The sequence below is a fragment of the Phyllostomus hastatus genome, unplaced genomic scaffold, assembly GCF_019186645.2.
Source record: "Phyllostomus hastatus isolate PE091 unplaced genomic scaffold, TTU_PhHast_1.1 phas_scaffold_585, whole genome shotgun sequence".
Taxonomy (NCBI): Eukaryota; Metazoa; Chordata; class Mammalia; order Chiroptera; family Phyllostomidae; genus Phyllostomus; species Phyllostomus hastatus.
The window spans coordinates 20,418,991-20,443,170 of record NW_025334037.1 but is presented as its reverse complement, the minus strand read 5'-3'; the positions used below and the strand labels follow the sequence as shown (position 1 = coordinate 20,443,170).

General features: G+C 44.0%; 1 protein-coding gene across 10 annotated transcripts in view; it reads right to left on the bottom strand.

Annotated features, from left to right (window-relative positions):
• Positions 1–3,323: 3,323 nt before the first annotated feature.
• The window catches only part of CD44 (CD44 molecule (Indian blood group)), an 86,276-nt gene continuing 65,419 nt past the window's right edge, over positions 3,324–24,180 (bottom strand). For 4 of the 10 annotated variants that reach the window (XM_045825322.1, XM_045825327.1, XM_045825329.1 and 1 more), the window contains 7 exons: positions 22,024–22,119; positions 20,109–20,207; positions 19,116–19,322; positions 15,868–15,933; positions 12,261–12,332; positions 10,095–10,173; positions 3,324–4,232 (listed from right to left, as the gene is read on the bottom strand). In XM_045825322.1, the coding sequence (XP_045681278.1) occupies positions 4,028–4,232; positions 10,095–10,173; positions 12,261–12,332; positions 15,868–15,933; positions 19,116–19,322; positions 20,109–20,207; positions 22,024–22,119 (824 nt within the window). In that variant the 3' untranslated portion in view covers positions 3,324–4,027. The remainder of the gene's footprint in view (positions 4,233–10,094; positions 10,174–12,260; positions 12,333–15,867; positions 15,934–19,115; positions 19,323–20,108; positions 20,208–22,023; positions 22,120–24,180) is intronic. The other 6 variants (XM_045825330.1, XM_045825333.1, XM_045825324.1 and 3 more) reach the window with 5 other exon arrangements.

Here is a 24,180-nt window from a genome sequence, read left to right as displayed (position 1 = left end):
GACTCATGCTTGGGGCTGACATTCTGGGAGCCAAGTTGGGGGAGATGACAAGGCAATCCCAGCATTCCTCATGCATGGCTTCCCTTTTCAGTGTGGAACGTCTAGTGTCAGCTGGGGGTGCCTTATTGCCTTTCAGCCAGAGACTCTTTATTTTGCCCTCTTCAGAGGGAAAACTTCCAATCATTTGCTGGAATTGGTAAAGAACACTCACAGAGCTACTTAGAGGGGGGGAGGAGATCTGGGTTTCTAACTCTGTGTCTTAGGTAGACTTTAAACCCACCCTCTACCCCATCCAGAGGTTGGTGCTGCCTGTTCCTGAGTCTCTGAGGGGTTCTGCTACACAGATCTGCTTGCTTCTCAACTTTCCCAATTTCTGGCTTAAGATTCAGCTTTTCCAAATTTACAAATTCAGCCAGTCAGCAATGACCATCACTTCCAACATCAAATTTGAGTTACTGTTGTTTCTTCTTCCATTCTCTTTGGCCCTGTTAGTTTATGCCTTTCTGGAATACCTCTTACTGTCTTCTGAGTCTTGTATAAGAAAAGGGAGATATGTTCACTTTCCTCTCTTTCCCCAGAAGTCCAGGAGTAGTTCTTGGCTTTAAAGAACTAACACTTCACAATAGCTCCTTTAGTTTGAAATAGGTGGACCATACACCTTCTATGGAAAATTAAACTTTCTCCAAAAGAAGACGCTCAAGGATAGAAATACATGAATTTTTCCTTTTAGAAAAAATAATGTGAGTGTGAAATTTCAGCCACCTCCTAAACCTTTAACCTTGTGCCTATAAATTACCCAGATGGGCAGATAACCCCAGCTGTTTTCCCCTCCCAGGCTTCCACGCCCCTTAAATCAGAGACTCCCGAGTCCATTTTCTTTAACTTTTCAATAGTAACCTTTTAATGTTTTCCAGTAAGTGCTTAACTGGGCAATATACACATTGTGCTTTCCTTCTTATTACTGGACCATCAGTAAATACACAGAAGTCAGAGGCAGGGAGTGCTGTGAAAAATCAGAGTAACAATGGTCATTGTACACGAGCGAACAACAGACTATTCTTCAAAAACTCGAAGTGATTTACAAAAGGCAGAAAAGTGAATGAAACACGTTTTTCTTGTTCTTAAGTATATTTTAGTCTCCTAGAAAAGAAGGAGGTTTCCTTTCTCCTACTCCTACTGTACCAGAATGGAATGAACATTGGCTATGAAATTGATCCTTGGCGTCATGGGCTTGATGTAAAACTTTCTGAGAGGTTTTGTTGGCACACTCCATTCTGCAAGCTAAAATCTGCAAAATATACATAGGAAAGTGTCTTTTGTCCTATTGGATTTTTTTCACCCAGTGCTAATTTAACAGAAGCCTTCAGGAGACACAAAAGATTGTAGGACAAATTACATTGTAAGCTCTGAGTTTTGGAGAGCTTTCATCTTTGTTCTATTAAGCTTTGCAAAATAATGAAATGCTGACCCCTTACGAATACAAACAAGGCCCAGTTTAATGATGTAGCCCAGGTCACCTGAGCTGACATGTAGGGATGATGGTAGGAATGATGTGCAGTCAAGCTGTGCTTCCAGAATTATGCCATTATGTCCAATGGGAGACAATGCATCCTGGTCCATGACCTTCGGGCAGTATTGTAGGCAGAGTGCACCTATGAGACGGAAGTTCTAGAGTTCCCCTAGTCCCACTTTGAGAACACAAAGGCAAACCTAAGTGGGGGACCACAACATAATAAAAGGAAAGATCATATTTAATTCCAAAATAAAGTAGGAAAAAAGTCTTCTCTCTCAGCCTATTTGTTGGGAATATCCAGAAGGAGTGGGAAACCATCCCTAGCCATGAGACTTGAATGCCTATCTACAGCCCTAAAGAGAATCTGGGGGACAGGTGGGGGCCTGGAGTAGCCCTCCTTGACCTGATCCCACAGTGGCTTGTGGCGTTCAGGTTCAAGAGCCAGGAAAGGTCTTGCACAACAGAAGGCACTTAGACACTAGTGGCAGGAACAACAGAATGACCACATGCCCATTTTCTTTTCTTTCAACATGAAAATAAAAACAAAACCAGACAGGAGAAGGAAAAGGGGGTTTCAAAGACCACGGCAGGAATGGGGTTGTGAAGGTGTATGGGAGAGAGAAAAGAGGATGGAAATGAATGCAGAAAGCGGGCTTCTTGCCTTTAAATATCTCCTTCAGAATCAACTCCTCGTGTAAGTCCAGCCCTAATTTATATGGGAGCTTTTTCCTTTTCCTCCTCCCCTCCGTCCTCCACCTCCTCCTACCCCTTATCCTCTCCTTCCACCTCCTCCTCTTTTTCCTCCTCCTCTCCCTTCTCCTTCTCTTCCTCCTCCTTTTCCTACTCTTCCTCCTCCTCCTCTTCTTCCTTCTCCTCTTCCTCCTCCCCATCCTAGTCTTCCTTCTCCCCCTCCTTCTGTTTCTTTTTGTTTGAGAAACATTTCCAGTCAAGCATGTTAGTTTGGGCACCAGATAACTTTTTATGGGGCGTCTAAGGAACGGGGTCCCGTTTTATAGAAGCTCTGACTTTACAGATCCAATCTCTTCCAACACAAGTAGCATTTGAAAGTTCCGGGACGAACAGGGCCTTCTGAATTTAAGAATAAAGACCGCAGAGGATTTGCCATGCAAGGGATAAAGATGTTAAGCTCTTATTTGGCCATAAACCTGGTATCTGGTGATAGGATTCCAATGGTGGGAAACCCTGCAAACTTTTGAGAGATTCCCCAGGCACTTAACTTTCTGAGTAGCAACTTCATTGGGGACAGACAACTGGAATGTTAAAGTATAAACAAATACAGACATAAAAATACTCAAGCCTCACTGATACAGTTCACTTCCCCAACTTCCCTAATCTGTGCCAACCAGTTGGCTAGTGTCTATGCCCTCTTCCCTTTCCGCTATTTCTCCCTTGATTACAGGAGGTCAAAAGGCACTTCCTTATTGTTTTTGGCCATCACTAATGGGGTCAGCATCCATGAAACGGGCCACCACTACAGAAAGTCATGCAGACGTACTGTGACTTCCCATAGCCTTTCGGAGGGAGCACAGGTGGCCATGAAAACATAAAAGCTGTTGAAGCTCCTGCTGTCCCAGTTCTGGTGTCAGGACGAGACAGAAAGCCTCTGGAGCTTCGGAAAGAAAACAGCGCTGTCTTCCCTGATCTTCCGTGAGACTGGCTGCGGGAGCCTGAGCAGGGACTCAGCTCCGAGATGAAGTCTTTCAGGGAGACCCTCTCACGGGTTTGCGATGAGCTATGGGGACCCAGACCTGGCTGGGGTTAAGACACCGAAGGATCACAGCACCAAAGGTAAAAGTGGAAGAAGGACAGATGTTTATTATAAATCAGCTTAAACCCCTTTATGCCTCTGACAAAGGAACAACAACAACAAAAAATCATACTAATCAAAGGACCTCCAGGGTTTAATATTTCAAAAACAGATAAATAGCTCACTACAGATAAATAGCTTTACCCTTTGGGCATTCTCAGAAGCATATGAGAAATTTCCAGGGGGTCTGTAGGAGGGGATATGTAACCAGTACACCCGATCCCTCCCCCACTGGAAAGGCGATGCCTAGGCATTGGGCCCCTGAAGAGGCGACATGGACGCATTCAGATGTCCTCCCAGAACCAATCCCTCAGCTCTGGGGATGTCCTTAGCATGTGCCTGTCACCTGGGAGGTGGGGTGAAGGGAAGGTTAGGGATAGGAAAGACATACGTGTGGTTTTTGTGAGAAGCCATCCATAGCACACCCCAAGGAGTGAGCAGCTTCAAGGCGGGAACTGAAACAGTCAAATTCTTGCCAATTGTTAATTGGGTCTTCATTTCAGAAAGCAATGCTATTTTTATAAGTTGGACTGACTTCAAAAAACAAAGCACAATAAACAAAAAGAAGTAGAAAATTTTATGTAAAAAAAAAAACTGCAATGAAATAATCAGTAGCACATTGCATCTGTGAATGTCCCAGTTCCCTGTAAAGATTATATATGATTTCTAAGGTCATGGTGTAGGTATTACGCCCCAATCTTCACGTCTTCGTTCTGCAAGTTCTGCGTCTCATCGGTTGTCATAAACTGGTCTGTGGTCTCTGACGGCTCCTTGTTCACCAAATGCACCATCTCCTGAGACTTGCTGGCTTCCCCGTTAAGTCCACTTGGCTTTCTGTCCTCCACAGCTCCATTCCCATTGTTGATCACCAGCTTTTTCTTCTGCCCACACCTAATAATTGAAAGATCACGTGAGACAAGGGTGCAACGATGCAATCGTCACCATCACGGTCATTATCGGTATGGTTTATAACAATCTTAGCATGCATGGTTCACTTCTTTAATGTGAGGGCCCCTAAACCAGCAGTAAAAGCATCAGCTGTGAACTTGTTAGAAATGCAAATTCTCGGTCCTACCCCAGACATATTGAATCAGGGAACTCTAGGAGCAGGGCCCAGGATCTACGGTTTCAGGAGCCTTCAAGGGGTTTCTGGTGCACACTCGAGGTGGAGCACCAGGGTCACAACTCAGGAAGCCAGTGCTGTGACAGGCAAGAAAAGTGGGGGCTCCGAGAACTCAGTGCCTTGCCCCAGGTTACTCAGCAAGTAATAAAAGATCAGAATTCAACCCCTGGAGCGTCTGACTCCCCAGTTCCAATTCTCCTTTCACCGCACTGTGCAATGGAAATGGTTTTTCCTTCTTAGTGCTTTAGCAATTTCTGCAGACCCAGAGAAACCATTGACATGATGATTGTAAATCATTCTGGTTTGTGTATTAAAGAAAATCCCATTACTTCCTCTGGCAGTCAACACTCTGTTGGCCTTTTCGGCATTATTATTGCATGTACAGAGAAGAATCCAACACCATTTTTCTAGAAGTATAAGGCTGTACTGATCGTTCCCTAGCATTGGTTACCTTTCCATGTAACCCTGGTTATAGGAGGCTGAACTAACAACACGAGGCAAATATTTCAGTTACTTTAAGTTTTTTTTTAATGACATTACTGTTATGTAAAGGTTTCTCAGTAATAGTTCTTAAGATTTAAATGCAGGTCTCCTATGGAAGAGCATGACCTTGGCCTCACGCCGGTGCACTGTCCAAGCACTGTCTCACCCCACACGGCCTGACACAGTGCTTCTTCTTTCCTGTAACATGATCACTGCTGCACATCTAGAAGTCAGACTGTGTTTCATGGGAGCAAAATGGCAGAGCCTCACAACTACCCCTCCGCCTCCCAAGTGACAGCCACATGCTGAGGACACCTCCTGTACACCAGTCACCTTACACGTAATTTCACTCAATCCACACGATAATCCCACAAAGCAGCTGTTTTTCCCCTCAGTGGAAACTGAGGCCTGGAGAGGTTTAAGAGCTAACTTGAGGTCATACGTCTAGTAACAGGCAGAGTCAATATTCAACTCCAGGCCCTTATGACCAAAAGCCTGGACTCTGCCCAACTCTATTCATGCTGCCAGCCATCTGGAGATTTGCAAACAGTATGAAGTCGGAATTGTTCACTTTGCCGCTGGATATTTGGGGTTATAGAGACAAGGCCTCTATTATTCATGACCGTGGGCCATTCCTGCTAGAACTGCCAAGGCCGTAAACTTTAATCCCTTGTTGGGGGAAAAGGAAATTATACCTCCTCAACAGGAGTTAGATCCTGTCTCCTCTGGCAGGACGCTTGATGAGGGCAGAGGGAAGAATGCCTGACCCGGCTGCAGATCCGGACTGGGAGTGTGGATGCGGACCACACAGTCAAGAACAAGGGCTCGGGAGGCCTGGCTTTGAGGCCTTACCGCTGTGTGACCTGGGACAACTCACCCACACTCTTTGAGCCTCAGCTTGCATATCCGTAATCTCAGGCTGTTTAGAGTACCACTTTCACAAGATTGTAGAAAACCCTCAAAACAGAGCCTGGCACTGCATCTACGAGTCTACTATTATTTTATTTGTTGCTTTTATGAACGCTGTGGGGCGAGGAAGCCAAAGCCGTAAGCAAGCACGTAGAACTGTCTGGAACACAGTAAGTGTTCAAGAATCACTGGCTGTAATTCTGGACACAACGAGCATCGCATAAAATGGGTTTTGCTTGTTTCTGCAGTTGCCTCCACTCCCTTGTCACATGTACTATGAAGATGACTTAAAAGGTGGAATGCTGCTCATATGATTTTAGATTCTCAGGTGGTATTTCGGGAGTGCTTTGGAAGAAAGGTGTCCTGTTAGAGTAATCCCCATTGACTACCTAATGGGTGCTTGAGAAGTTGAATGCAATATTGCAGGAAAGGGATTTATAAGCATAAAAAAAAGCTTGCGCATGGGGGTGAAGTGAGGACTGATGCTATTGACATAAACAAAGCTGACTGGGAAGGCGGATGACTTTTGACCTGTAGGGCCCAGGAATGCGGTGCTGGGGCTTTGCCCTGCCCACGCTTCCCTTTGGATTCATGTGTCTCTGTTACCTGCCTGAGTTCTTTCAGGCCCACAGGATGGTGGTCTTAAATGACTCAGTCCGATACGTGGTGCTCAGGCATTTATAAGTACTTATTTATAAGTACGTTTAAAAGACATGTCCTATTTTTTTCACCCTTCTGAGTTAGAGGAACTGACTTGTTAAAAAGTAACATTATTAGCACTGAAGGGACTTCAAATGTCATTTAGCCCAACCTTTTCCTTATGTGGACTGGAGACTGAGTCCCAGAAGTCCAGGCTGCTGTCTGAGGCCGCACCACTAGCGAGGGCAGGGTCGGTATCGTGCAACTTAGATTCTGAGTCCGAAGGCCAGACATCTCCACCGAACTGCATCTTGCCTTTATATCCTTTCCCTTTAAATTTCAGGCATTAGCCGAGCATGGTGACCACAAGACGTGGATGGACCCAGGCTGGAGCCTCGCCAGGAGAGGGTGGGCAGGCTCCGTGGGGTTTAGAAACCAGGTAACATACATTTAGAGAATGAAGGAATTTCTCTGGAAAGACTTAGGGAGTGAGGGTGGGTAACTTAACAACCACTCTTATGTCTCTTCTACCTGGAGACCCTTACAGATATTTAGAGATTTATTTTGCTTTGTGCTAGCGCCAGGTCATTCAATATGGTCACCACTAGCCACACATGGCTATTTAAATTTAAAATAATGAAAATAAAATAATATTTAAAATTCACTGAAGTTGAACTAGCCACATCTGGAGTGCTCGGTAGCCACCCGTGATTCATGGCTGTGTGTGGGACAGGAAGGACAGGTGTAGAACCTCTCTGCCACTGCGGAAAGTTCTGTCGGACAGCTCTGCTCTCGAGGGCGGAAGGAGGCTGGGCGGGCACAGACTACGGAGGCCTAGACTGCAGCTCAAGGGAAGGCAGACATTCCAAATCATGGAACGTCAGAAAGGGGGCCTGCCGAGTAGAGGGTGGGTGACTCCCCACTGGGGCTTACAGAACAGACGCTTATTTCCATGAGAGGGAAATCCGACAGAGGCCTTTCTGCACAAGCGGTATAGAAACATTCCGGAAGCATTCTCGCTTTGTGAAGCCTTTTCTGGTCAGGCCCTCCCATTTTTTCCCCTTCTCCATACAAATCAGATAAATTCTTGAAGGAAAAGGCACTTAACTTCTTCTCTTGGGCCTCACGGAATATCTATCTACCAATCCAACGGACTCCTAAAACCATTGTTTGCTCTTAAAGACAATGAATAAAGTACACTTTTCATTGGCAAGTTGCCATTCAAGGACTCTGGTTACATGAAGAACAGCAAGAGAAGGTGATATGGGTTATGAGAGGGCTGGGAAAAGCTAAGGAAATAACAGGACCTCGAAGTCAGCACCTTTAAAGTGACGCCACTCACAGATGACATTGTCATGGGAACCTGTGCTCAGCCCTGGAACGTCACCTTCAGTGACTAATGTTTTTTTACTTTTACCTTTTAACCATAATTCATTTAACAGTACTTGGCACAGAGTATGCGCTCAATGAATATGAGAGGACCCAAATCCAAGAGGCCAATACTGCCACGAAACCTAAAGGCTCTTTTAGGGAAAGGATGGTATTCTTTTTGTTTTGAATCTTCTCTTTCTCTTACTCAGGGCTGACAGTTACAGCTGCCCCTCAGAAGATGTTTCCCAAATAAACACAGGCCTGTTGTAGGTCCCTGGTTTTAACCAGACTTCCTTTGATGAACACAGGATTCTGTATCTCTCTAACTCGCAGTGCTCAAAGCAGTAAGGCCCGGCCCTTAAGAGGATTAGAAAAAGGCTGGCGGCTTGAGTGACCCAAGTGCACCGAAGGGGCCCGTGAAGCCAGAACCATCTTTTAGCTGCCTGGCAAGTCTGTTTGTGGTGATGAGATCAGGACGTTTTATGGCATCCAAGCAGCTCCTTTCCTGGTGAGATACTCCCTGTGCTGGATCCCACAAGTCCCTGTTTGCCTGTTGCTAGGGTGACTGCTGGTCTCAGGGGAGGGGGAGGGCAGTAACGGGGCCTGTTTTCACTCCTGACGTCATGGGCAGTGACACGTGAGCTAAGCAGTCACACTGTACGGACCCCAGCTGCCCTGGGGCACAGTTGTGATGGTTCTCTGAGGTTCCCCGCATGCCGACAACATCAAGGGCCACTGTTTCTGTGGTGACACATGCAGAACTCATGGACTGTGTGTGTGAGCAGGGGCAACACTTTCTAGGGCCTGGGACGAAAGGACTGATTCCCAACAATTGGAAATTCATATTTAATGGAGCAAAAGTAACCTAAGAGAAAATAAGGAAGCCAAAGGCCAGTATAAAGATTCTTTCGAAGGGGTCCCTTAAGTCACATTATTTAAATTCAACTTTAAAAAAATATCTTTCCATTTAGTCATAGAAGATGACTAAAAGGGGCTTTAAGACTGCCTTTCCTAGTTTTTGTTCCTTATACAATCAGCTGCCATGACTAATTATTTTTATTATACCCTCAAACACACAGATAGCAACACAGCTGTTCGGCTGTAATAGAGCACTTTTATTAACTTGTACCTGGGTAAGACAGGCTTATTTCGTTTCTTCGGATAATTAGCAATACTGCCTGGGCTGCACACAGCAATGGAACTGGGCATTTGTTATTTTCCAAAAGCCAGTGAGAAAGATTCTGTCATTCTCTTCTCCCAAGGCTAGTAGGATTTTCTAGCCTGTTAGATGACCTAGTGACACTATGAAGGTGACCTCACTTGGAAATAAGATTTTTTACCTTTTATGAGAAACCTCAAGAGACACTCACAAAAGGTTTAATGTTCCTAAGCATGTGCTCAGGGAAAAATAACGCCTCTTGAAAGCATCTTAAGCAAGAGATTTAGACCAGTATTTGTGGAGTGCCCCGGTCAAAGTGCATTTTCTCTGTTGCTAGAATTTTTCTTTACTTCACTTCACATGGCGTTATTTCTGGAGCCTGGTCACAGCTCAGCCAGGTGTGTGTGTTGTTTAAATAACTTCCGGAACAATAGGCCTTGGCTGGGGGAGGGAGGGAGGGGGACCATCCTTTCAACTGCTGCTTCCAGGGAACAGAAAATAGTGTCCTTACAGAAGGCAAACAAATAAGCAAAAACCAAAACAAACACACAAACTCAATGCCTGTTTTAGGTAAGGGTTCTAGAAAGTTCCATGGGCCTCAGACAAGAGATGACCAATCCCTGGATCTTTATATGGTATTTTTGTGTACTGTGAATGCACTTAACAAATATATGTTTAATAAGTCAATGAATGAGTATATACTTTTATGCCTTTCTGGTGAGAGAGTTCATAATTCATCAGATAAAGTTTGGGTGGGCTTTAACCCCCAAATAATGGAGATCCCCAAGAGATTCAACCATTGTTCAAAAGCGGTGGTCCAGGTAATTACAGTGTCTCTTTTCCAAATGTGCCAGAGCAGGGCTTCTTAAACTCTACCAGGTCCATGAATCTCTGAGACCTGGTCCAAACGCATTCTGATACAGGAGGTCTGGGTGGGGCCTGAAGTTCTCCATTTCTAACAAGCCCCCAGGGTGCTGAAGCTGCTGGTTCCCCTGAGCAGCAAGGACATAGAGCCTAAGTTTAAGTGACACCCTTCCAGAATCAAAGTCCCCGAGGAGCATTCCCTTACCTTCTTCGGCTGTTGACAGCGATGCAAACTGCAAGAATCAAAGCCAGGGCCAAGAGGGAAGCCAAGATGATCAGCCATTCTGGTGCGAGCAAAGGAGAAGACACCCATGAAATTGGGAAATACGTTTTGTGAAAACAAACACACGCTTCACAAAACCGGCCTGGTCCAAACAAGAACCACAGTCGGCACTACAGATGAGTCAGACCAAATGGCCCAGCCAATAGGCAACTAATACTGGAAAAAAGCAGTTTTTCTATAGGTGTTTGTCCAGCTGGCCTCTTGTTTTAATCTCTCACCACCAGTCGGAATTTCCAAGTCTCTCCAAGAGAACATGTTTCTAAAAATATGTAGAATGACCTGTTGAGACTTGCAGATGCCCTTGGTGTAAATTGTTAAGTAAACTGAAAGAAATGTATTCTTCCCCTGAAAGGAAGATTCCTTTCCTACCTAAGAGCATCCACCTAAAAATGGAGGCCACGCACTAGTGAGCGGGAAGGAGGACACCCCTGTGGGTGTTTGAACTTGCGCACGTCCACTGGGGAGTCATTTGGCAAAACTCGTCACAAGCCTTCAAAGTGCACACGCTTTTGGTAGAGCAGTTACACCTCCAGGAAATTATAGGGCCTTAGACTTAGCTATGGAGATGTTTATCACTGAGCTATTTATAGAAAAAGGTGAAAACAACTTCATATCCAGCAATAAGGAACAAACTAGATGGAATAAATTAGAGTACTTTCCTTGTATTATGTACTAAATATGTACTAATATTTAATGACATTGGAGAGCTATGGCCAGCCAGTCAAGAATGGTAGTTTACTAGATAGCATGTATGGTATAATTACATTTTTGTATATAAATTACATTGAAAAATGACAGGAAGGACATATATGAAAATGGTAACCACGGTATTTCTGGATGGTGAGGTAGATAATAAGTGATTTATATTTTTGTCCTTTTTTAAGCTGCATTTTCTAAAATGTCTGCAATAATTAATGCATCACTCATGGACTAACAAAATGCCATATACGTGTTTTTAAATCAAGCTTTAATGTATTACGATATGACCTGACACCCTGAATAAATTCAGTTGCCAAGTGGGCCATGTATCTGTGCGATGAACTGAGCTTGGGAAACAGGGAAGATGGACAGTCATTCACCATCCATTCATCTTTGGGGGTCCTGGCTCTCCTCTGGTTTCCTGCTCAGTGCCGCCTCTGCCTAACCTCTACCTGGTTATGTGAGTCAGGAGGTGGGGAAGCCAACAGAAGAGAACCGTTTCTGTTCGGTCCTGCGTCTCTAGCTCAGAGACGCCCCGCATTCCCACTCACCCAGGTTGGAGAGAATCCTGCATCACACCCACCCCGTCCTCTGGGCAGCCCGCCCCCTCTCCGTGTGCTCTGCCTCCAGCGGTGCCCGGGCCGGCTGAGGCAGGGGCAGGCACATGCCACATCCCTCCCTTTCCCCATGGAAGGCTCAGTTTGGAGACCTCAGAAGGGTGGGGAGTTAAAAGGATAATTTGCAACCCTAGGAAAACCCTTCCTCTTTTGTAATCCTCTTTTTACAAATGCTCAACTTTGAACCCAAGTCAAATAAAGCGGTTGCTTCAAGAGACTGAAATCTCGACACTCAAGAGAGCCAGCTGTCTCAGTCCCCTCACTGCACATGTAACATATTCTGAAACTGTCCCCTGTCTGGATCAGTGAGGACTGTCCTTTGAGGAAAAAGTAGCTTGGGGTCCAGAAGACTGTTTTCACTCCACTCAGTACACTGTCTGCAATGTCAGGGGAGTTTGGTGCATGTCTTCCCCAACCCCAGACATGAAGGGGCAACTGAATTGGGACGGGAGGGACCCGGCTGTGACCTGGAGTTGCCTGGGTGATCACTCCTTTGAGGAGGAAGCTTTAGGAACGAACATGGCACTGCTCTGGGACAGACCAGGGACAAGTGTGAATATGAGCTCGGCCAATCTATGGATCCTGCGCAAAAACGTTTTATCTTTTCTTCTCTTTTGCTCGTATTCATCTTTAGCTTGCAAAGAGGGTCAATCAGTTTCAAGGGCTGGACATTTAGGAAGCTGTGCTTTCAAACTGGTTGCTTCTTCCTTTCTGGGACATTCAGAGAGACCTGCGTTTTAGCATCATTTTCCTCCCAAAGCTCGAAACTCACCTGGAATTTGAGGTTTCCTGATAGGACCAGAGGTCGTGTTGGCCTCACCTCCTTGGCTGCCACTGGAGTGTCCTAAGGAGAAAAACATCTCTCAGACAAAGTTTGGGACGTAGAACCAGGCTTACAGAGCAGCCCACGGGGCCAGCCACTGCGTCCTGAGAAGCTACTTACACATCCAAGCCACAGACATTGATAAGGTGCCACAGGAAAGAGATTTCCCCAGAAAACTGCAGTTTGATTCAGGCTAAGGTTTGAAAATGTTATTTTTTCATCAAGAATGTGAGACTTCAGAGCAGCACTGTTGTTAAATGTTTAAGCCCTTGGGCTCCAGGGCAGGACCACCCTGGATTCAAGTCCTGCTTCTGCTACTCGCTAGTAACCTGTGCTGGCTCAAGTGACCCTCTCCAAGTCTCTTACTCTTACTCTTAATTGGGGTGATGCTAGAATCCACTTTATCATAATTCTACAGAGGCTTGAAGGGGTACACGAGACTGATAATCGTGTGTAGTTATTTTCTATTTTTAATTTCAGACCTTGCTACTCAAAGCGGGGTCCCCGGGCCAGCAGCATGGGCATCACGTGGGAGAATGCTGGGGACACAGAATCTCAGGCCCCACCCCAGACCTACCGAACCAGAATCTTCATTTTAGCAAGATCCCTAAGGGATTCACATGCTCCAGAAAGGCCAAAGCAAATCTTAAAATCACATGTCATCATAGAAGTGAACATAAATATTATAAAATAAGAGTTTGGGGGGCCATGGTCCTTTCTATCTATGAAAAACTCACGTATAACCAGGCTTACAGAGTGGCGCATGGGGCCAGCCTCCGTATCACTGCAAAGCTACTTATACATTCAAGCCACAGGCATTTATAAAGTGCTCCAAGAAAGCGATCTCAGAAAAGTTTGGTTCGATCAGACTGATCTACTGTTGAAACCTGCTGATATATTATCGAACCGTGCTTTGTTTTTGAAGAATGAACGTTTTCCTCTGCTACAAAACAAAATAAGGAAACAAACAAAAAAAATTTCCGACTGAAAGGAAGCATTACAACACAAAGAATCCACAAGTCAGAACAGGAGGCTGGTGAAGAGACTCACCCAAATGAAAGCTCTGTGTTTTCTTTGTGTTTTTTTTTATGCTTCCCTTATTGCTTCACAACAAAAATGGAAAAGATCCCACCAAAATGAACTCTATTTTCCCTACTAAAAGGAACCCCATGGCAGAATCCTGCCGGTCTGCAAGGGAGGAAAACAAAACAGAACAGGGGTGTCTGCTTGGGGGACAGCCCGTGCAGGGAGGTGACTGGGCCTCCCAGGAAATGCGTTCCGAAGACAGCCAACCTTCCAGCTGGGCACAGAAGACACTGGAGTCCTGATCAGGGTGGTTATTTTGGGTAGGGTGGCTCTTCGTTAAGCAATTTGACATTCCTGTTAAACTCAAGTGTTACCATACGTCTGGCCATTCCAACATACCCCATGCCAGTTTGACAGCGCCTCTCCCTTTCCAGACCTCAGAAGAAGTCCAGGACGCTTTCTCTAGCTGCCGGCCAGGGTCCTTGATGGTGGGCAGGTGGTCACCTGCCCTGGTCATGGGATACTAGCCATTTAAACTGGAGCTCTTTGGCCTTCCAAACCCCCTCAGATCTGCAGTCGCTCTCACTGGTCTTTCCCTGACTCACAGCAGCCTTTGATATTTGAAAGGGAGGCCATTAGTGGATCATAATTTCTTTATTTCTACTTTCCACCAAAAGTGCTCACAGCAAGGAAAGATCTGGGCGTGTGTACAGCCAGATGAAACCTCCTGTTTGAACAACAGACACCTGCACAGGAGTCAAACAAAAGAGACTGCTCCCACCCACTTGGTTCTCACTTCAAGCAAAAGCCGAGGAGATGGAAGAGATACAGCAGGTCTTGCCTTGCACCCTCAGAGGCCTGCAAATTTAGCTCGGGAAGGGCTGGCGGGGAAAGCAAGTTCTGCGAAGGGGAACACTCAATACTGCAGTTTGGAGATGAGATCCAATCTGAGGCGTGTACGTGGAAATAATTCGACAGGCTTTAAACTATGACAAAAGCAGTCTAGGATCATGCTTCTCAAGCCTTAACCTATACAAGCTGCCTAGTGGGGCAGGGAGGATTGTGATTCGGGAGGTCTAGGATGGCTGAGGATTCTGCATTTCCAATCAGCTCCTCGGTGATGCCTCTGCTACACCCTTGGAGTAGCTGGGGTCTCTTGATTTTACAGAGCATTGCCTTTTAGTAACAATTCCCTATCATTTCCAAAATCCTTTCAAATTCCTGCCACCTCCTCATGTTTTTCACAAGAACTCTAGGAGGTAACTGAGGCCAGGGTTCTGATCCCTTGTTTCAAGTGAAGAACTGGAGGTTGGGAAAGGCTCAACGCCCCACCCGGGTCCCCAGAGAGGCTGGGACTTCTGTTCTTATTTTAGAAGCATTTCCAATGAGCCCCCACATCCCTGGCCTCTTATGTAAGTGGTTATCACCAAAACTACCATCTAAGTATCCACCTTTCTTTTGCTTTAAGAGTGTGAACGTTTCAGTCTGGAGGCAACCCCGCTTGCAATGGAAGCATGAAGGGGAGGACAATAGTTCATAAGGAAGACCTGGCTTGCATGGGGCCACCTGGACTGATGATGGTCAGGGACACCTGGGTATGACAGCACGAGCACAGCCCCAGCGTTCGTGGTCACAAGTAAACCTGCTTCATGTCAGACTTTTGCTGCCTGGAGTAACGTTTCCAGGCACGACACGTGAGTCAGAGCAAATAGGAATCCATTAATAATGCATGCCTAGTGGTAATTACGGTCATTACAGAGTGCTTCCTCCAGACTGTGCTTATGAGAGGTCATATGAAACCTTTGGATTTGAAATGGGACTCCACCACTCACCTCACTAGTCATGTCAACTCAGCTAAGTTGCTCAGTGTCTCTGAGCCTTAGTGTCCTCTGTAATATTGGGATAATAACAGTGCTTATGTAGGTTGCAGGGTATGAAGGATGATTAAATGAGTTAACTCTAGGTGAAACATATGAAATATATTTAACTTCATATTTGACTGTTGATCGACTGTTTAATATGGTCCAACCTAATACACTATGATAATTACTATCCAAATGTTATTGATTAGGAAATTGAGTCTCAGATCCTTTAAGCAACATCCCCAGTTTGTATGAGGAGGAGCTGGGATCAAACCAAGCCATTCTTATTCCAAAACACACGTTTTTAATCACTCTGGTGTAGTCCAATGTTGGATTGAGACCCTGCTTGGATTCTCCCTGATCCTTTCAAATGGAAGAATTCTCTCCAAAGCGGTAGTGCCGAGAGTACAGTCCTTGCTTTAGCATTATCAGCATCACTACGGGGCTTACTAAAAGCACTAAAAGTGCTCAGGCTCCACCCCAGACATGCAGAATCAGAAACTTGAAGGACGGGCACAGCAGTGTAATTTCATGAGCCCTCCCCATGATTGCGATGCATGCTAAAGAAGTGTGAGAACCCCTTTTCCAGGGACACTGGCTCCTACTTCACTAACTATCAGCAGGTGCAATGATGCTGACAGTCAATGACTAAAGCAGCTCAAACTCACCGTCTGGTCTGGATCCGTGAGTGGTATGGTGCCTCCCGGCAGAGTCAAGAGTTGAGTCTTGATCTCCTGTAAGGAGCAATCAGAGAAGGTTCAGTGCTGTGTGTTCCAGTTGCACTGCCACCTGCATTTCCTCACGTTTGCAGTTGCATGCACTTTGCGTTCATCCCAAAGCTCAGTCTTTTAAAGGGAAGCAAAATGATGGCAAAGAAGCCTTGAATGGGTTCACAATATTAATTACTTCATTTCTTACTCTGCTGATGAGTGCACTAGAGTTTTCATCAAAATTAAGGAGATTAGTTCAGTACAGACCATCAAGGATGACCACAGGAAGTATGGCTTTGATAGAAACCTCACAACTGTAACATGCAAACAGAAATATCATGATGCCTTCACAGGTCTGAGGTTGGGGTTTGATACTGTGTCTTTGAAATAGAGACCATAGGCTTTGAATTAGGACACGTGTGATCACTGGGAATGGGTGTGCTCTGTGGCCGAGGGCATGAGACATCGAAAGAGAGTTCTCTGAGGCAAGGAACAGAAAAAGGTTTTGGTGGGCAATGAAGGATCTTGGGGTTGAATTATGTAAAGATTCAAAGAGAAAAGTCAACTGCTGATTTTTTAAAAAGTCTAAAAATAAGTGAAAAAGAAATGGAGAAATGATAGCTAACATGTGACTAATCAGAATATGTTTCAAATAGAAATATTTTTCAAAAATTAAATCTGCATTTTTAACACCAAGAGTTAATATAATCCGTCTTCTCAAACATCCATCACGGACAGGCTTTAAATTGTGACTTCATGAACTGCCGAACTCTGGATCCACATGTCAGACCTTGGATTTAGCACATGGAAACTCTTGGTTTTCTCCCTCATCCCCACACGTTTTTCAAAACTATACTTGAATCTTAAAACAACACAAAACAAGATAATGGTTTCATAAATGGCTCTACTCACCCATTATAAAGGTACCTATAAGGAATATACCATAGTCTGATTACCACTATTTCCTGTAAGGTGGACGTAGGTGGCATGTAATTACATAGAGGAGATAGATTGCTTTGTTCCTTGGCTGATGGTTAGAATAATGAAAAACAGCATTGCTGAAATGCCAGCACCAATACCCCCATACCACCATTGGCATCACCACCACCACCACTATCACTACTACCATCACCATCACCATCACCATCACCACCACCACCACAATTCCAAGTGTTTTAAATTTTTAAGATTAAGTAAAAAGACCAAGAAAAATGTTTTGGAAGAAATGAGCAGTTATCTGAATGTTTTGGAAGAAAACCAAAAATGAGAGTCGGATCACTTACTGAGCATGTAATCCATGGGGAACCATGGAAAATCAGTTGGTACTGGAGAGAATGTAGAAGAAATGAGAGTATGTGGGTATCAATGTTGGAAAAAGTATCTTCTTTACTAACAGATAGTCTATGTGATCCTTCTAGACTACCGAAACTATTAAAATTGCCATTTAAACTTTAATTCATTGGTTTGTAATGACAGGCTTTATTTTTGCCAAGAGGAATTAAGCAGTGCCCTAAGAGTCATCTCTACAGAAGAATACTGACAATGACACTTGGAATTTTTAATAATTCCAAGGGCAGAACCACTCTGAATAAAGAACCAAAGGGTGTGATGGGTTCTGTCTGGCCAACATTGCCAAGGGCAGAATTTTCTAGGACTGTTTTCCCTGAAGCCTGGGATGGGCATACACGCGGCATTCTGGGAGTTCTGTCTCCACATCAGTGAGAGCATCGCAGCTGTCATCTCTTTTGTGTACTGAGTTCTCATCAGATTTATTCTTCTTTGGGCGGGGGAAGAACTTGGCACATATAGGGTTCAGTGTTATCTGCAGTTTTCACACATCCACGGGGGGTCTTGGGACATATCCCCAGGGGATAAGGAGGGAATGCTATAATTTTTTTGTTGGTAGCATATGTATCATTCTTTTCCTATACATGCAAATCTATGATAAAGTTTAATTTATAAATTAGGCATGGTAAGAAATTAACAGCAGTACCTAATCATAAAATAGAACAATTACAGCAATACACTATAATAAAAGTTATGTGAATGTGGCATGAGTGAGCAGAATAAGAACTACTTGAGCACAAGCACTGCGATCTCACGACAGTCAAACTGGGAACCGAGATGGCTATGAAGTGACCAAGGGGTGGGCAGCATAAATAGTGCGGGCGCGCTGAACAAGGGATGATTCACATCCTTGGTGGGGACAGAGCAGAACAGCATGAGATTTCATCACGCTACTATGAATAGGATACAAATTAAAATTTATAAATTGTTTATTTCTGGAATTTTCCATGTAATATTTTCAGACCACAGCTGACCACGGGTAACTGAAATGGTGGAGAGCAATACCACACATGAAAGGAGGGGACTACTCTCCATTTAGAATCACTGATCTTTAACAGGTCTCAGTGGTTGAGTGGTGAGAGGTACTTGAATAATTGGCACCAGGAAGAGAGAGTATGATTTCAGCTTCTTAGCCAGAGTAGGTATCTTCTAGTTCCATTTTCTACAATGTTAGTTTTTTAATGCAAAAGGAGAAACAAAGAAAAGCAAAAGGAGGGAGAACTGTTTACTTGAAAAAATAAGTCTCATTCTAGGTCCAGGTCCAGCTGAAGTCATTTTCAGCCCCCTCTTTGCCATTACCACAAGAGAAATGGCGCCTATTCATTAATAATAGATTGTGTCATAAAGTTTTAACAGTGCGTCACAACTAGGAGAGGTTTATCCACAAGCCCTCCACCAAAAGTAAAATTCACCAATCCATCACCAACAGGAGGAAATGACTTCATAGAAAAGGTATTAGTATGTGGAAATTGTTCACATGGTGGGTAAAACCTTAACAAACAGGCAGCATGCTATTAGCTGAATCAAATAGCTAATATTTAACTTCTCTGACCTACTAAGACATCAATTTCACATAGATCAGCTTAATACATCCCAAGATCAGTAACAAGGCAAAGAAAGAAATTCTACCATAACAACCAAGTCACAAAAATAAATGGAAATTACACTGGCAAATGAAAGCATTCTTTATCTAAACTAAACCTAAGTTCGCCTGCACTAGAATGATAACATGACAAAAGTCGTTCCATGTCACTGATCAGTCCAATCACAGCCTGCACAGAAAATGACCCCTGTAACATGAAAGTATGTGTTGTTTTCGACATAGAGAAAGCAAACCAGATAGCAAATAGTCTGATTACCTGATAAGGAAAGATCAACATGAACGTTAGAGTCTCCAACAGTAGTAACTTCAGTACCTGCAGGGGCCCCCGTGTTAGCAGGGGTCACTGGGAGGAGAGTTGTGTGCTCCTTTGTGTCTGGGGAATGAGGAGGAACACCTTCCGCTGAGGTAGTTGAGTCTTCAGGAAGATTTCCAACTGTTCTTCCATCTTTGCCATCATCCCTAGCTGTGTAATGTGGAATCAATGGTAAACCCACAACTGTACAATAAGACCGCCACTCATCGCATGCGTGTCTTAAGAATGTGCAATTGCTGCGAAAGTTTTCCACTTGTTATGTATGAGCAAAGAGCAAAAGAGAGTGTGATTTGTTACACTCTTGCTCAGAATCTATATTTTGCAATTGACACCACCTGGACTCACTCAATGGAAGAGATTCTGGTGATTCTAATACCCAGACATTTGTTGTAATATCTGCCTCAGTTATTAAGGTAAGTTTTACGCCGCTACAACTATGACAATGATAATCTTGAGCTCTTACTCAATTAGACCCACCTTTGATGAAGTGGAGGAAACATATGATTGAATTAAAAGGTAAAATTATGCTGTCTGGGATTGGAACAACCAATGCAATTCTTTAAAGAGCTGGGGTGTTATCATTTTGTTTTCCCAGAGGGCTCTGCCTCGTACTCACCAGCACCATCAATTTATGGTCCAGAGTATAAATGGCAAAATAATATTACTTAATGAGAGGAAAATAGAGAGCAATATAAGCCAGTTATAAATCATAAATAAGCAATCTAACTCTAGAATTTAAGAAACCTGACCTTTAAGATTAAGAAATATAGTTGCATTTAATGTACAATGGCTTCTAAAAAGTCTACAAAGCAGAGAACTCAGAAACCCATCACCAGCACACCTCATCAGAAGTAACAGCATTAACAACAGTCAACGGATGCACCTCCACCAACAGCACCGCGCAGACACCCACAGCGGAAGCCAGGCGGGCTTTACCATCCTTACTGCTAGGTGTTGCAGTAGGAGTCACAGGCTGCTCTTTATCTTCTTCCAAGCCTCCATGTGATGTAGAGAAGCTCTGAGTGTGACTCTGCTCTGTTTCAAGGAGGGATGAATCCAGCGTTAGTGTGGAGCCCTGAAACAAATTCTATTATCTGCTGGCGGGCGGGATCTAGCCCAACAGAGTCAGACAGATGGAGGCACAAGAATCCCAAGGTTTGTGCATGCCATTCTCCTCCAATTGATGAAAATGTACGACAGAGTTCTGTTTTGTCCCTAGTTGGCTCCTAAGACCCTTTGTTGTTGTTGTTGTTGTTTTCAGTATCATCAACAAAGATAGGGTGCCAATATAAAGCCTGAGGCAAAACTTGGTCTACCCTGGATCACCCTGACCCAATTGTACAATAACACTGCTACCAGTCACTGAGGAAAACCAGAGGACATAGAGACAAAGAAAAAGAAATGCTCAACCCCTAGGGCTCCTATCGACAATCCAGAGCACCTCGGTGTGTGTCAAGAAGTGTGACTGTTGGGAAAATAATCGGCATGACAGCACGGTATGCCGGTAACCACCAGAGAGGAAGAAGTTCATGTAGAATAACTTGCTCAAGTCACTGAGATCCAATTTACAAAAGGAAATACTTTAGTCCCTCCTAAAGAACATTAAATTAAAGTTACTGTTTTGCTCTATTATTAGGTTTTTGGTCTCATCTGTGCATGAGGGTTCTCATTGCCATGTTGAGATGCCAGGAAATGCTGGCCTGGGCAAACACGGGGCCTCACTGTAGTATCTGCAGTCAGAGGTTGAGGCACTGCCCACCTCTGAATTTGCTTTGACTGTTTTGAGTTCATTTCCCTTGTGTTCTTCTAGGAAAAGTACGGACCTCTGAGTTACAGGTGCAAGCACTCCATAAAGCACACCCATAGCCACGTCCACCACTAAGGAAACGTGACAGCCAGGAGACAGACACTCACCAAACCCCAACCCAACATTGGAACAAAAGTCAACAGGGACATAAAGTGGAAATACAAGACCCTCCATTGGCGGAGACCATTTTGGCTTATTTGTGTCTCCTCTAATGCTTAACCCTGTGCTATTTACATGTTGGACAATCGACACATGCTTGCTGACTTTTTCCTTTGCCTAAAAGGACTCACATAAAGAGCCCTGTCCATTATGTGCAGCAGGCAGTGAAATGAGGCCTCTTAATTCTGGATTTCTTTTGCAGACTGTCAAGAGATTATGAATGACTTTAGGCTGATGTCTAGGCTAGCCTTGTACATACAATGGAAATTAAGGCTACTAGAAGCTTAGCATTGCTTCTACCAGATGTTTAGTGATAAGAAGAGGCATCAGCAAATGTTCTCCTTTTGTCCCCAGGCCCTGCTGCCTTTGTCAACTGTCAACAGCATGCCTTGTCCTTCTTCTATGGGCTGATGTGATTTCCCTATTTTCTATCATTATCCATCCCCAAATTGTCTTTGCACAAACAACTAGTAAAACAATCCTACTCCTCTTCTGCCTTGATTGAAGAAGACATGGGAATCAAAAGGGTGTGGTCCGTTAAAACAGAAAAATCAGTGCCCTAACCATGGGCTTGGATGACACTGCCATTACTACTCATGGAGGGAAAATCAAGGTGAATGGAGCCCCACGTCTACCCCCGCCCCCAACTTTTTCTAACATAAAATCACTGAATCTGGAAAGTACCAAAAATGAAGGAAAAATCACAGTTAAAGAACTCCACCAAGAAAAGATACAAATGAGGACAGCTTTTATGCTCTGGGCTGAGCTGAGCCAGAAAGCAGTAAACGCACCATTCCACCACCAAGCTATGAATCAGGGCCAGTGTGAGCAAGAACTAAAGCAGAAACATAGGTCGTATAAAGGGCTGAGTGTCATTATCCTTACGGGTCGTCACTGAAAGAGATTCTGTCCTGTCTTCCACCAAACCTGAGTCTGGATCTGCAGGAGGCTGAGGTGTTGTACTATCGCTGGAGTCCGTATCTGAAGGAATTAAATCAGTGTTATTGTTTGACTTCCTACACCACTTCAGGGTGGTTTATGATTTAGAGCTAAATTATTCTTATATTCAAACCCAGATAAAAGGAAAGAAAGCACACACTTAGTCATGTCTCCAGAATTGGAATAGATTATGGTTTCTCCAAAAGAACATCGCAGAAAGTCACTGGCTTTCATTGAAGGGTTGGAGTTGTATGAAAGCTACAAGTGTGTTTATTTTTGCTGAGTCTGGAAGGACTCTAAACAAACACATGATGGGCCTCCCAAAACTTGCAGAGACACATAGAAACCATGTGTAACTTGTCCCATTCTGAACATATTGCCTTTCTTATGGAATCTGCCACATGGAGGAAGGGAAAAGTGCACTGGTTTAGGGACCATTTTGTCACATCGCCCTTACTTGGCAAAAATACTTTTTTGATAGCCTTCTTCCCTCATTTGGTCCTCTCCCACTTCACAAAGTGAACGTGCAAATAAGACAGAAACTCATCACCCAATACCACCTAGGCAGAAGCCACGGGAAGCATTCAGGGACAAGAAACAAGCAGCAGTGGGTGTTAGTGGGTCAGTCACTCTGTCAACACAAACGTGCAGCGTCTTTGGAGATGAACATGTGCAATGTTGAGTGGCAAGAAATTTCACTGACATATTTACAGATGCTTTTTTAAATAATTATCACAAGTCAATTCTGTTGAAATAACAAGTCCTGAGTGAAGTAAAGGCCAAACAACCCATAAACACCATCATTATTGTTGGCTCTCCGATTCAAAGTCCACCCACACCGCTGCCTCAAGAGAGACTTAACCAGTTCCAGATGACTCCAGAGGGGAAAACTGGAATGTTGGGCACCCACATCTACACTGTTGTCCTCCCATACAAAAAGAAAAGACAATCAAGATCTTTGTCACAAGCAAACAAACAAACAAACAAACAAACAAACAAACATGGCTGACTCCATTATCCCCGATTAAAAAACAAGAACAGGCTAGCTAGCCCAAATCAAAACCCAAATTGGATACTCTCCCAGAAAAAGTCGTGCCTGTTGGGGGTCTCTAGACTCCCTTGTTTATCTTGCCTCTTATAAACAGAATCTTTCATGAGATATCACACCATTCTATGGTTTGAGAAAATTTTATTGTCCTTGACATGCTCACCAATTGAACAGAATCTCTTTCTGTTCATCAGCAGGAAGATAATACTGATTCTGAAGTTATTCTACTGGCGTGGTTGTCTCCAATGCCCATCATCAGAGCCTCCAGCAGCCACGTGCATAAATGCGTGCGGGTCTGCGTGTGACTGCAGCTGCTCACCCTGATGACTACAACCCAGCCATTCAAATTCGTCTTCCTTTCCGACAAATGGATCTGTTCACTCTAACAAATTCATTTCTTGGCTCCCCTTCCTTTAAGCCTCCCTTACATGAGTCTTCTTCCTACACAAACTTCCCCTGACTTCCTTTCTCTGACACTCTCTGGAGGGTCCTCTGGATTTTTTTGGTGTTATTGTTGGCCACATGCATCTGGCATCTATTACTTGCTGTCTCCTATTGTTGGATCTATTTTGATGCTAAATGTTTCCCTTTCTTGGTTAAATTTTAAGTTCCTTCAGAGCATAGGCCATGAATTATACATTGTTGTGTCTCCACAGGCTTTGCCCATGAGCAGATATCTAATGCCATGTAGTTTCTAATCACTAATATGTGGTGATATCTTATCATTACTATTCGGGAATGACATAGTTATGGGGTTCTAAAGATACTAAACCATAAAAATGTTTGGATTCATTTTGGAGATAACTGTTCAGATTCACTACTAAGAGATGGGGTCGCTGTGCTCTTAGAGATCATTTTAATAATGTTCATATTATGCAAATGGCAGCATCCTTTTGCAGTTTGGATCCTGACTACTCAATGTCATGAGTGATAACTCACATCCCCGCCATATTGGTTCTTCAGTTTATCTCCTTTTTTGGAACGTTACATTTCTGAGACCAAGGCATCTTGTTAAATAACAAAATAAAATTTGAGTGACTGACTATTCATGGGCA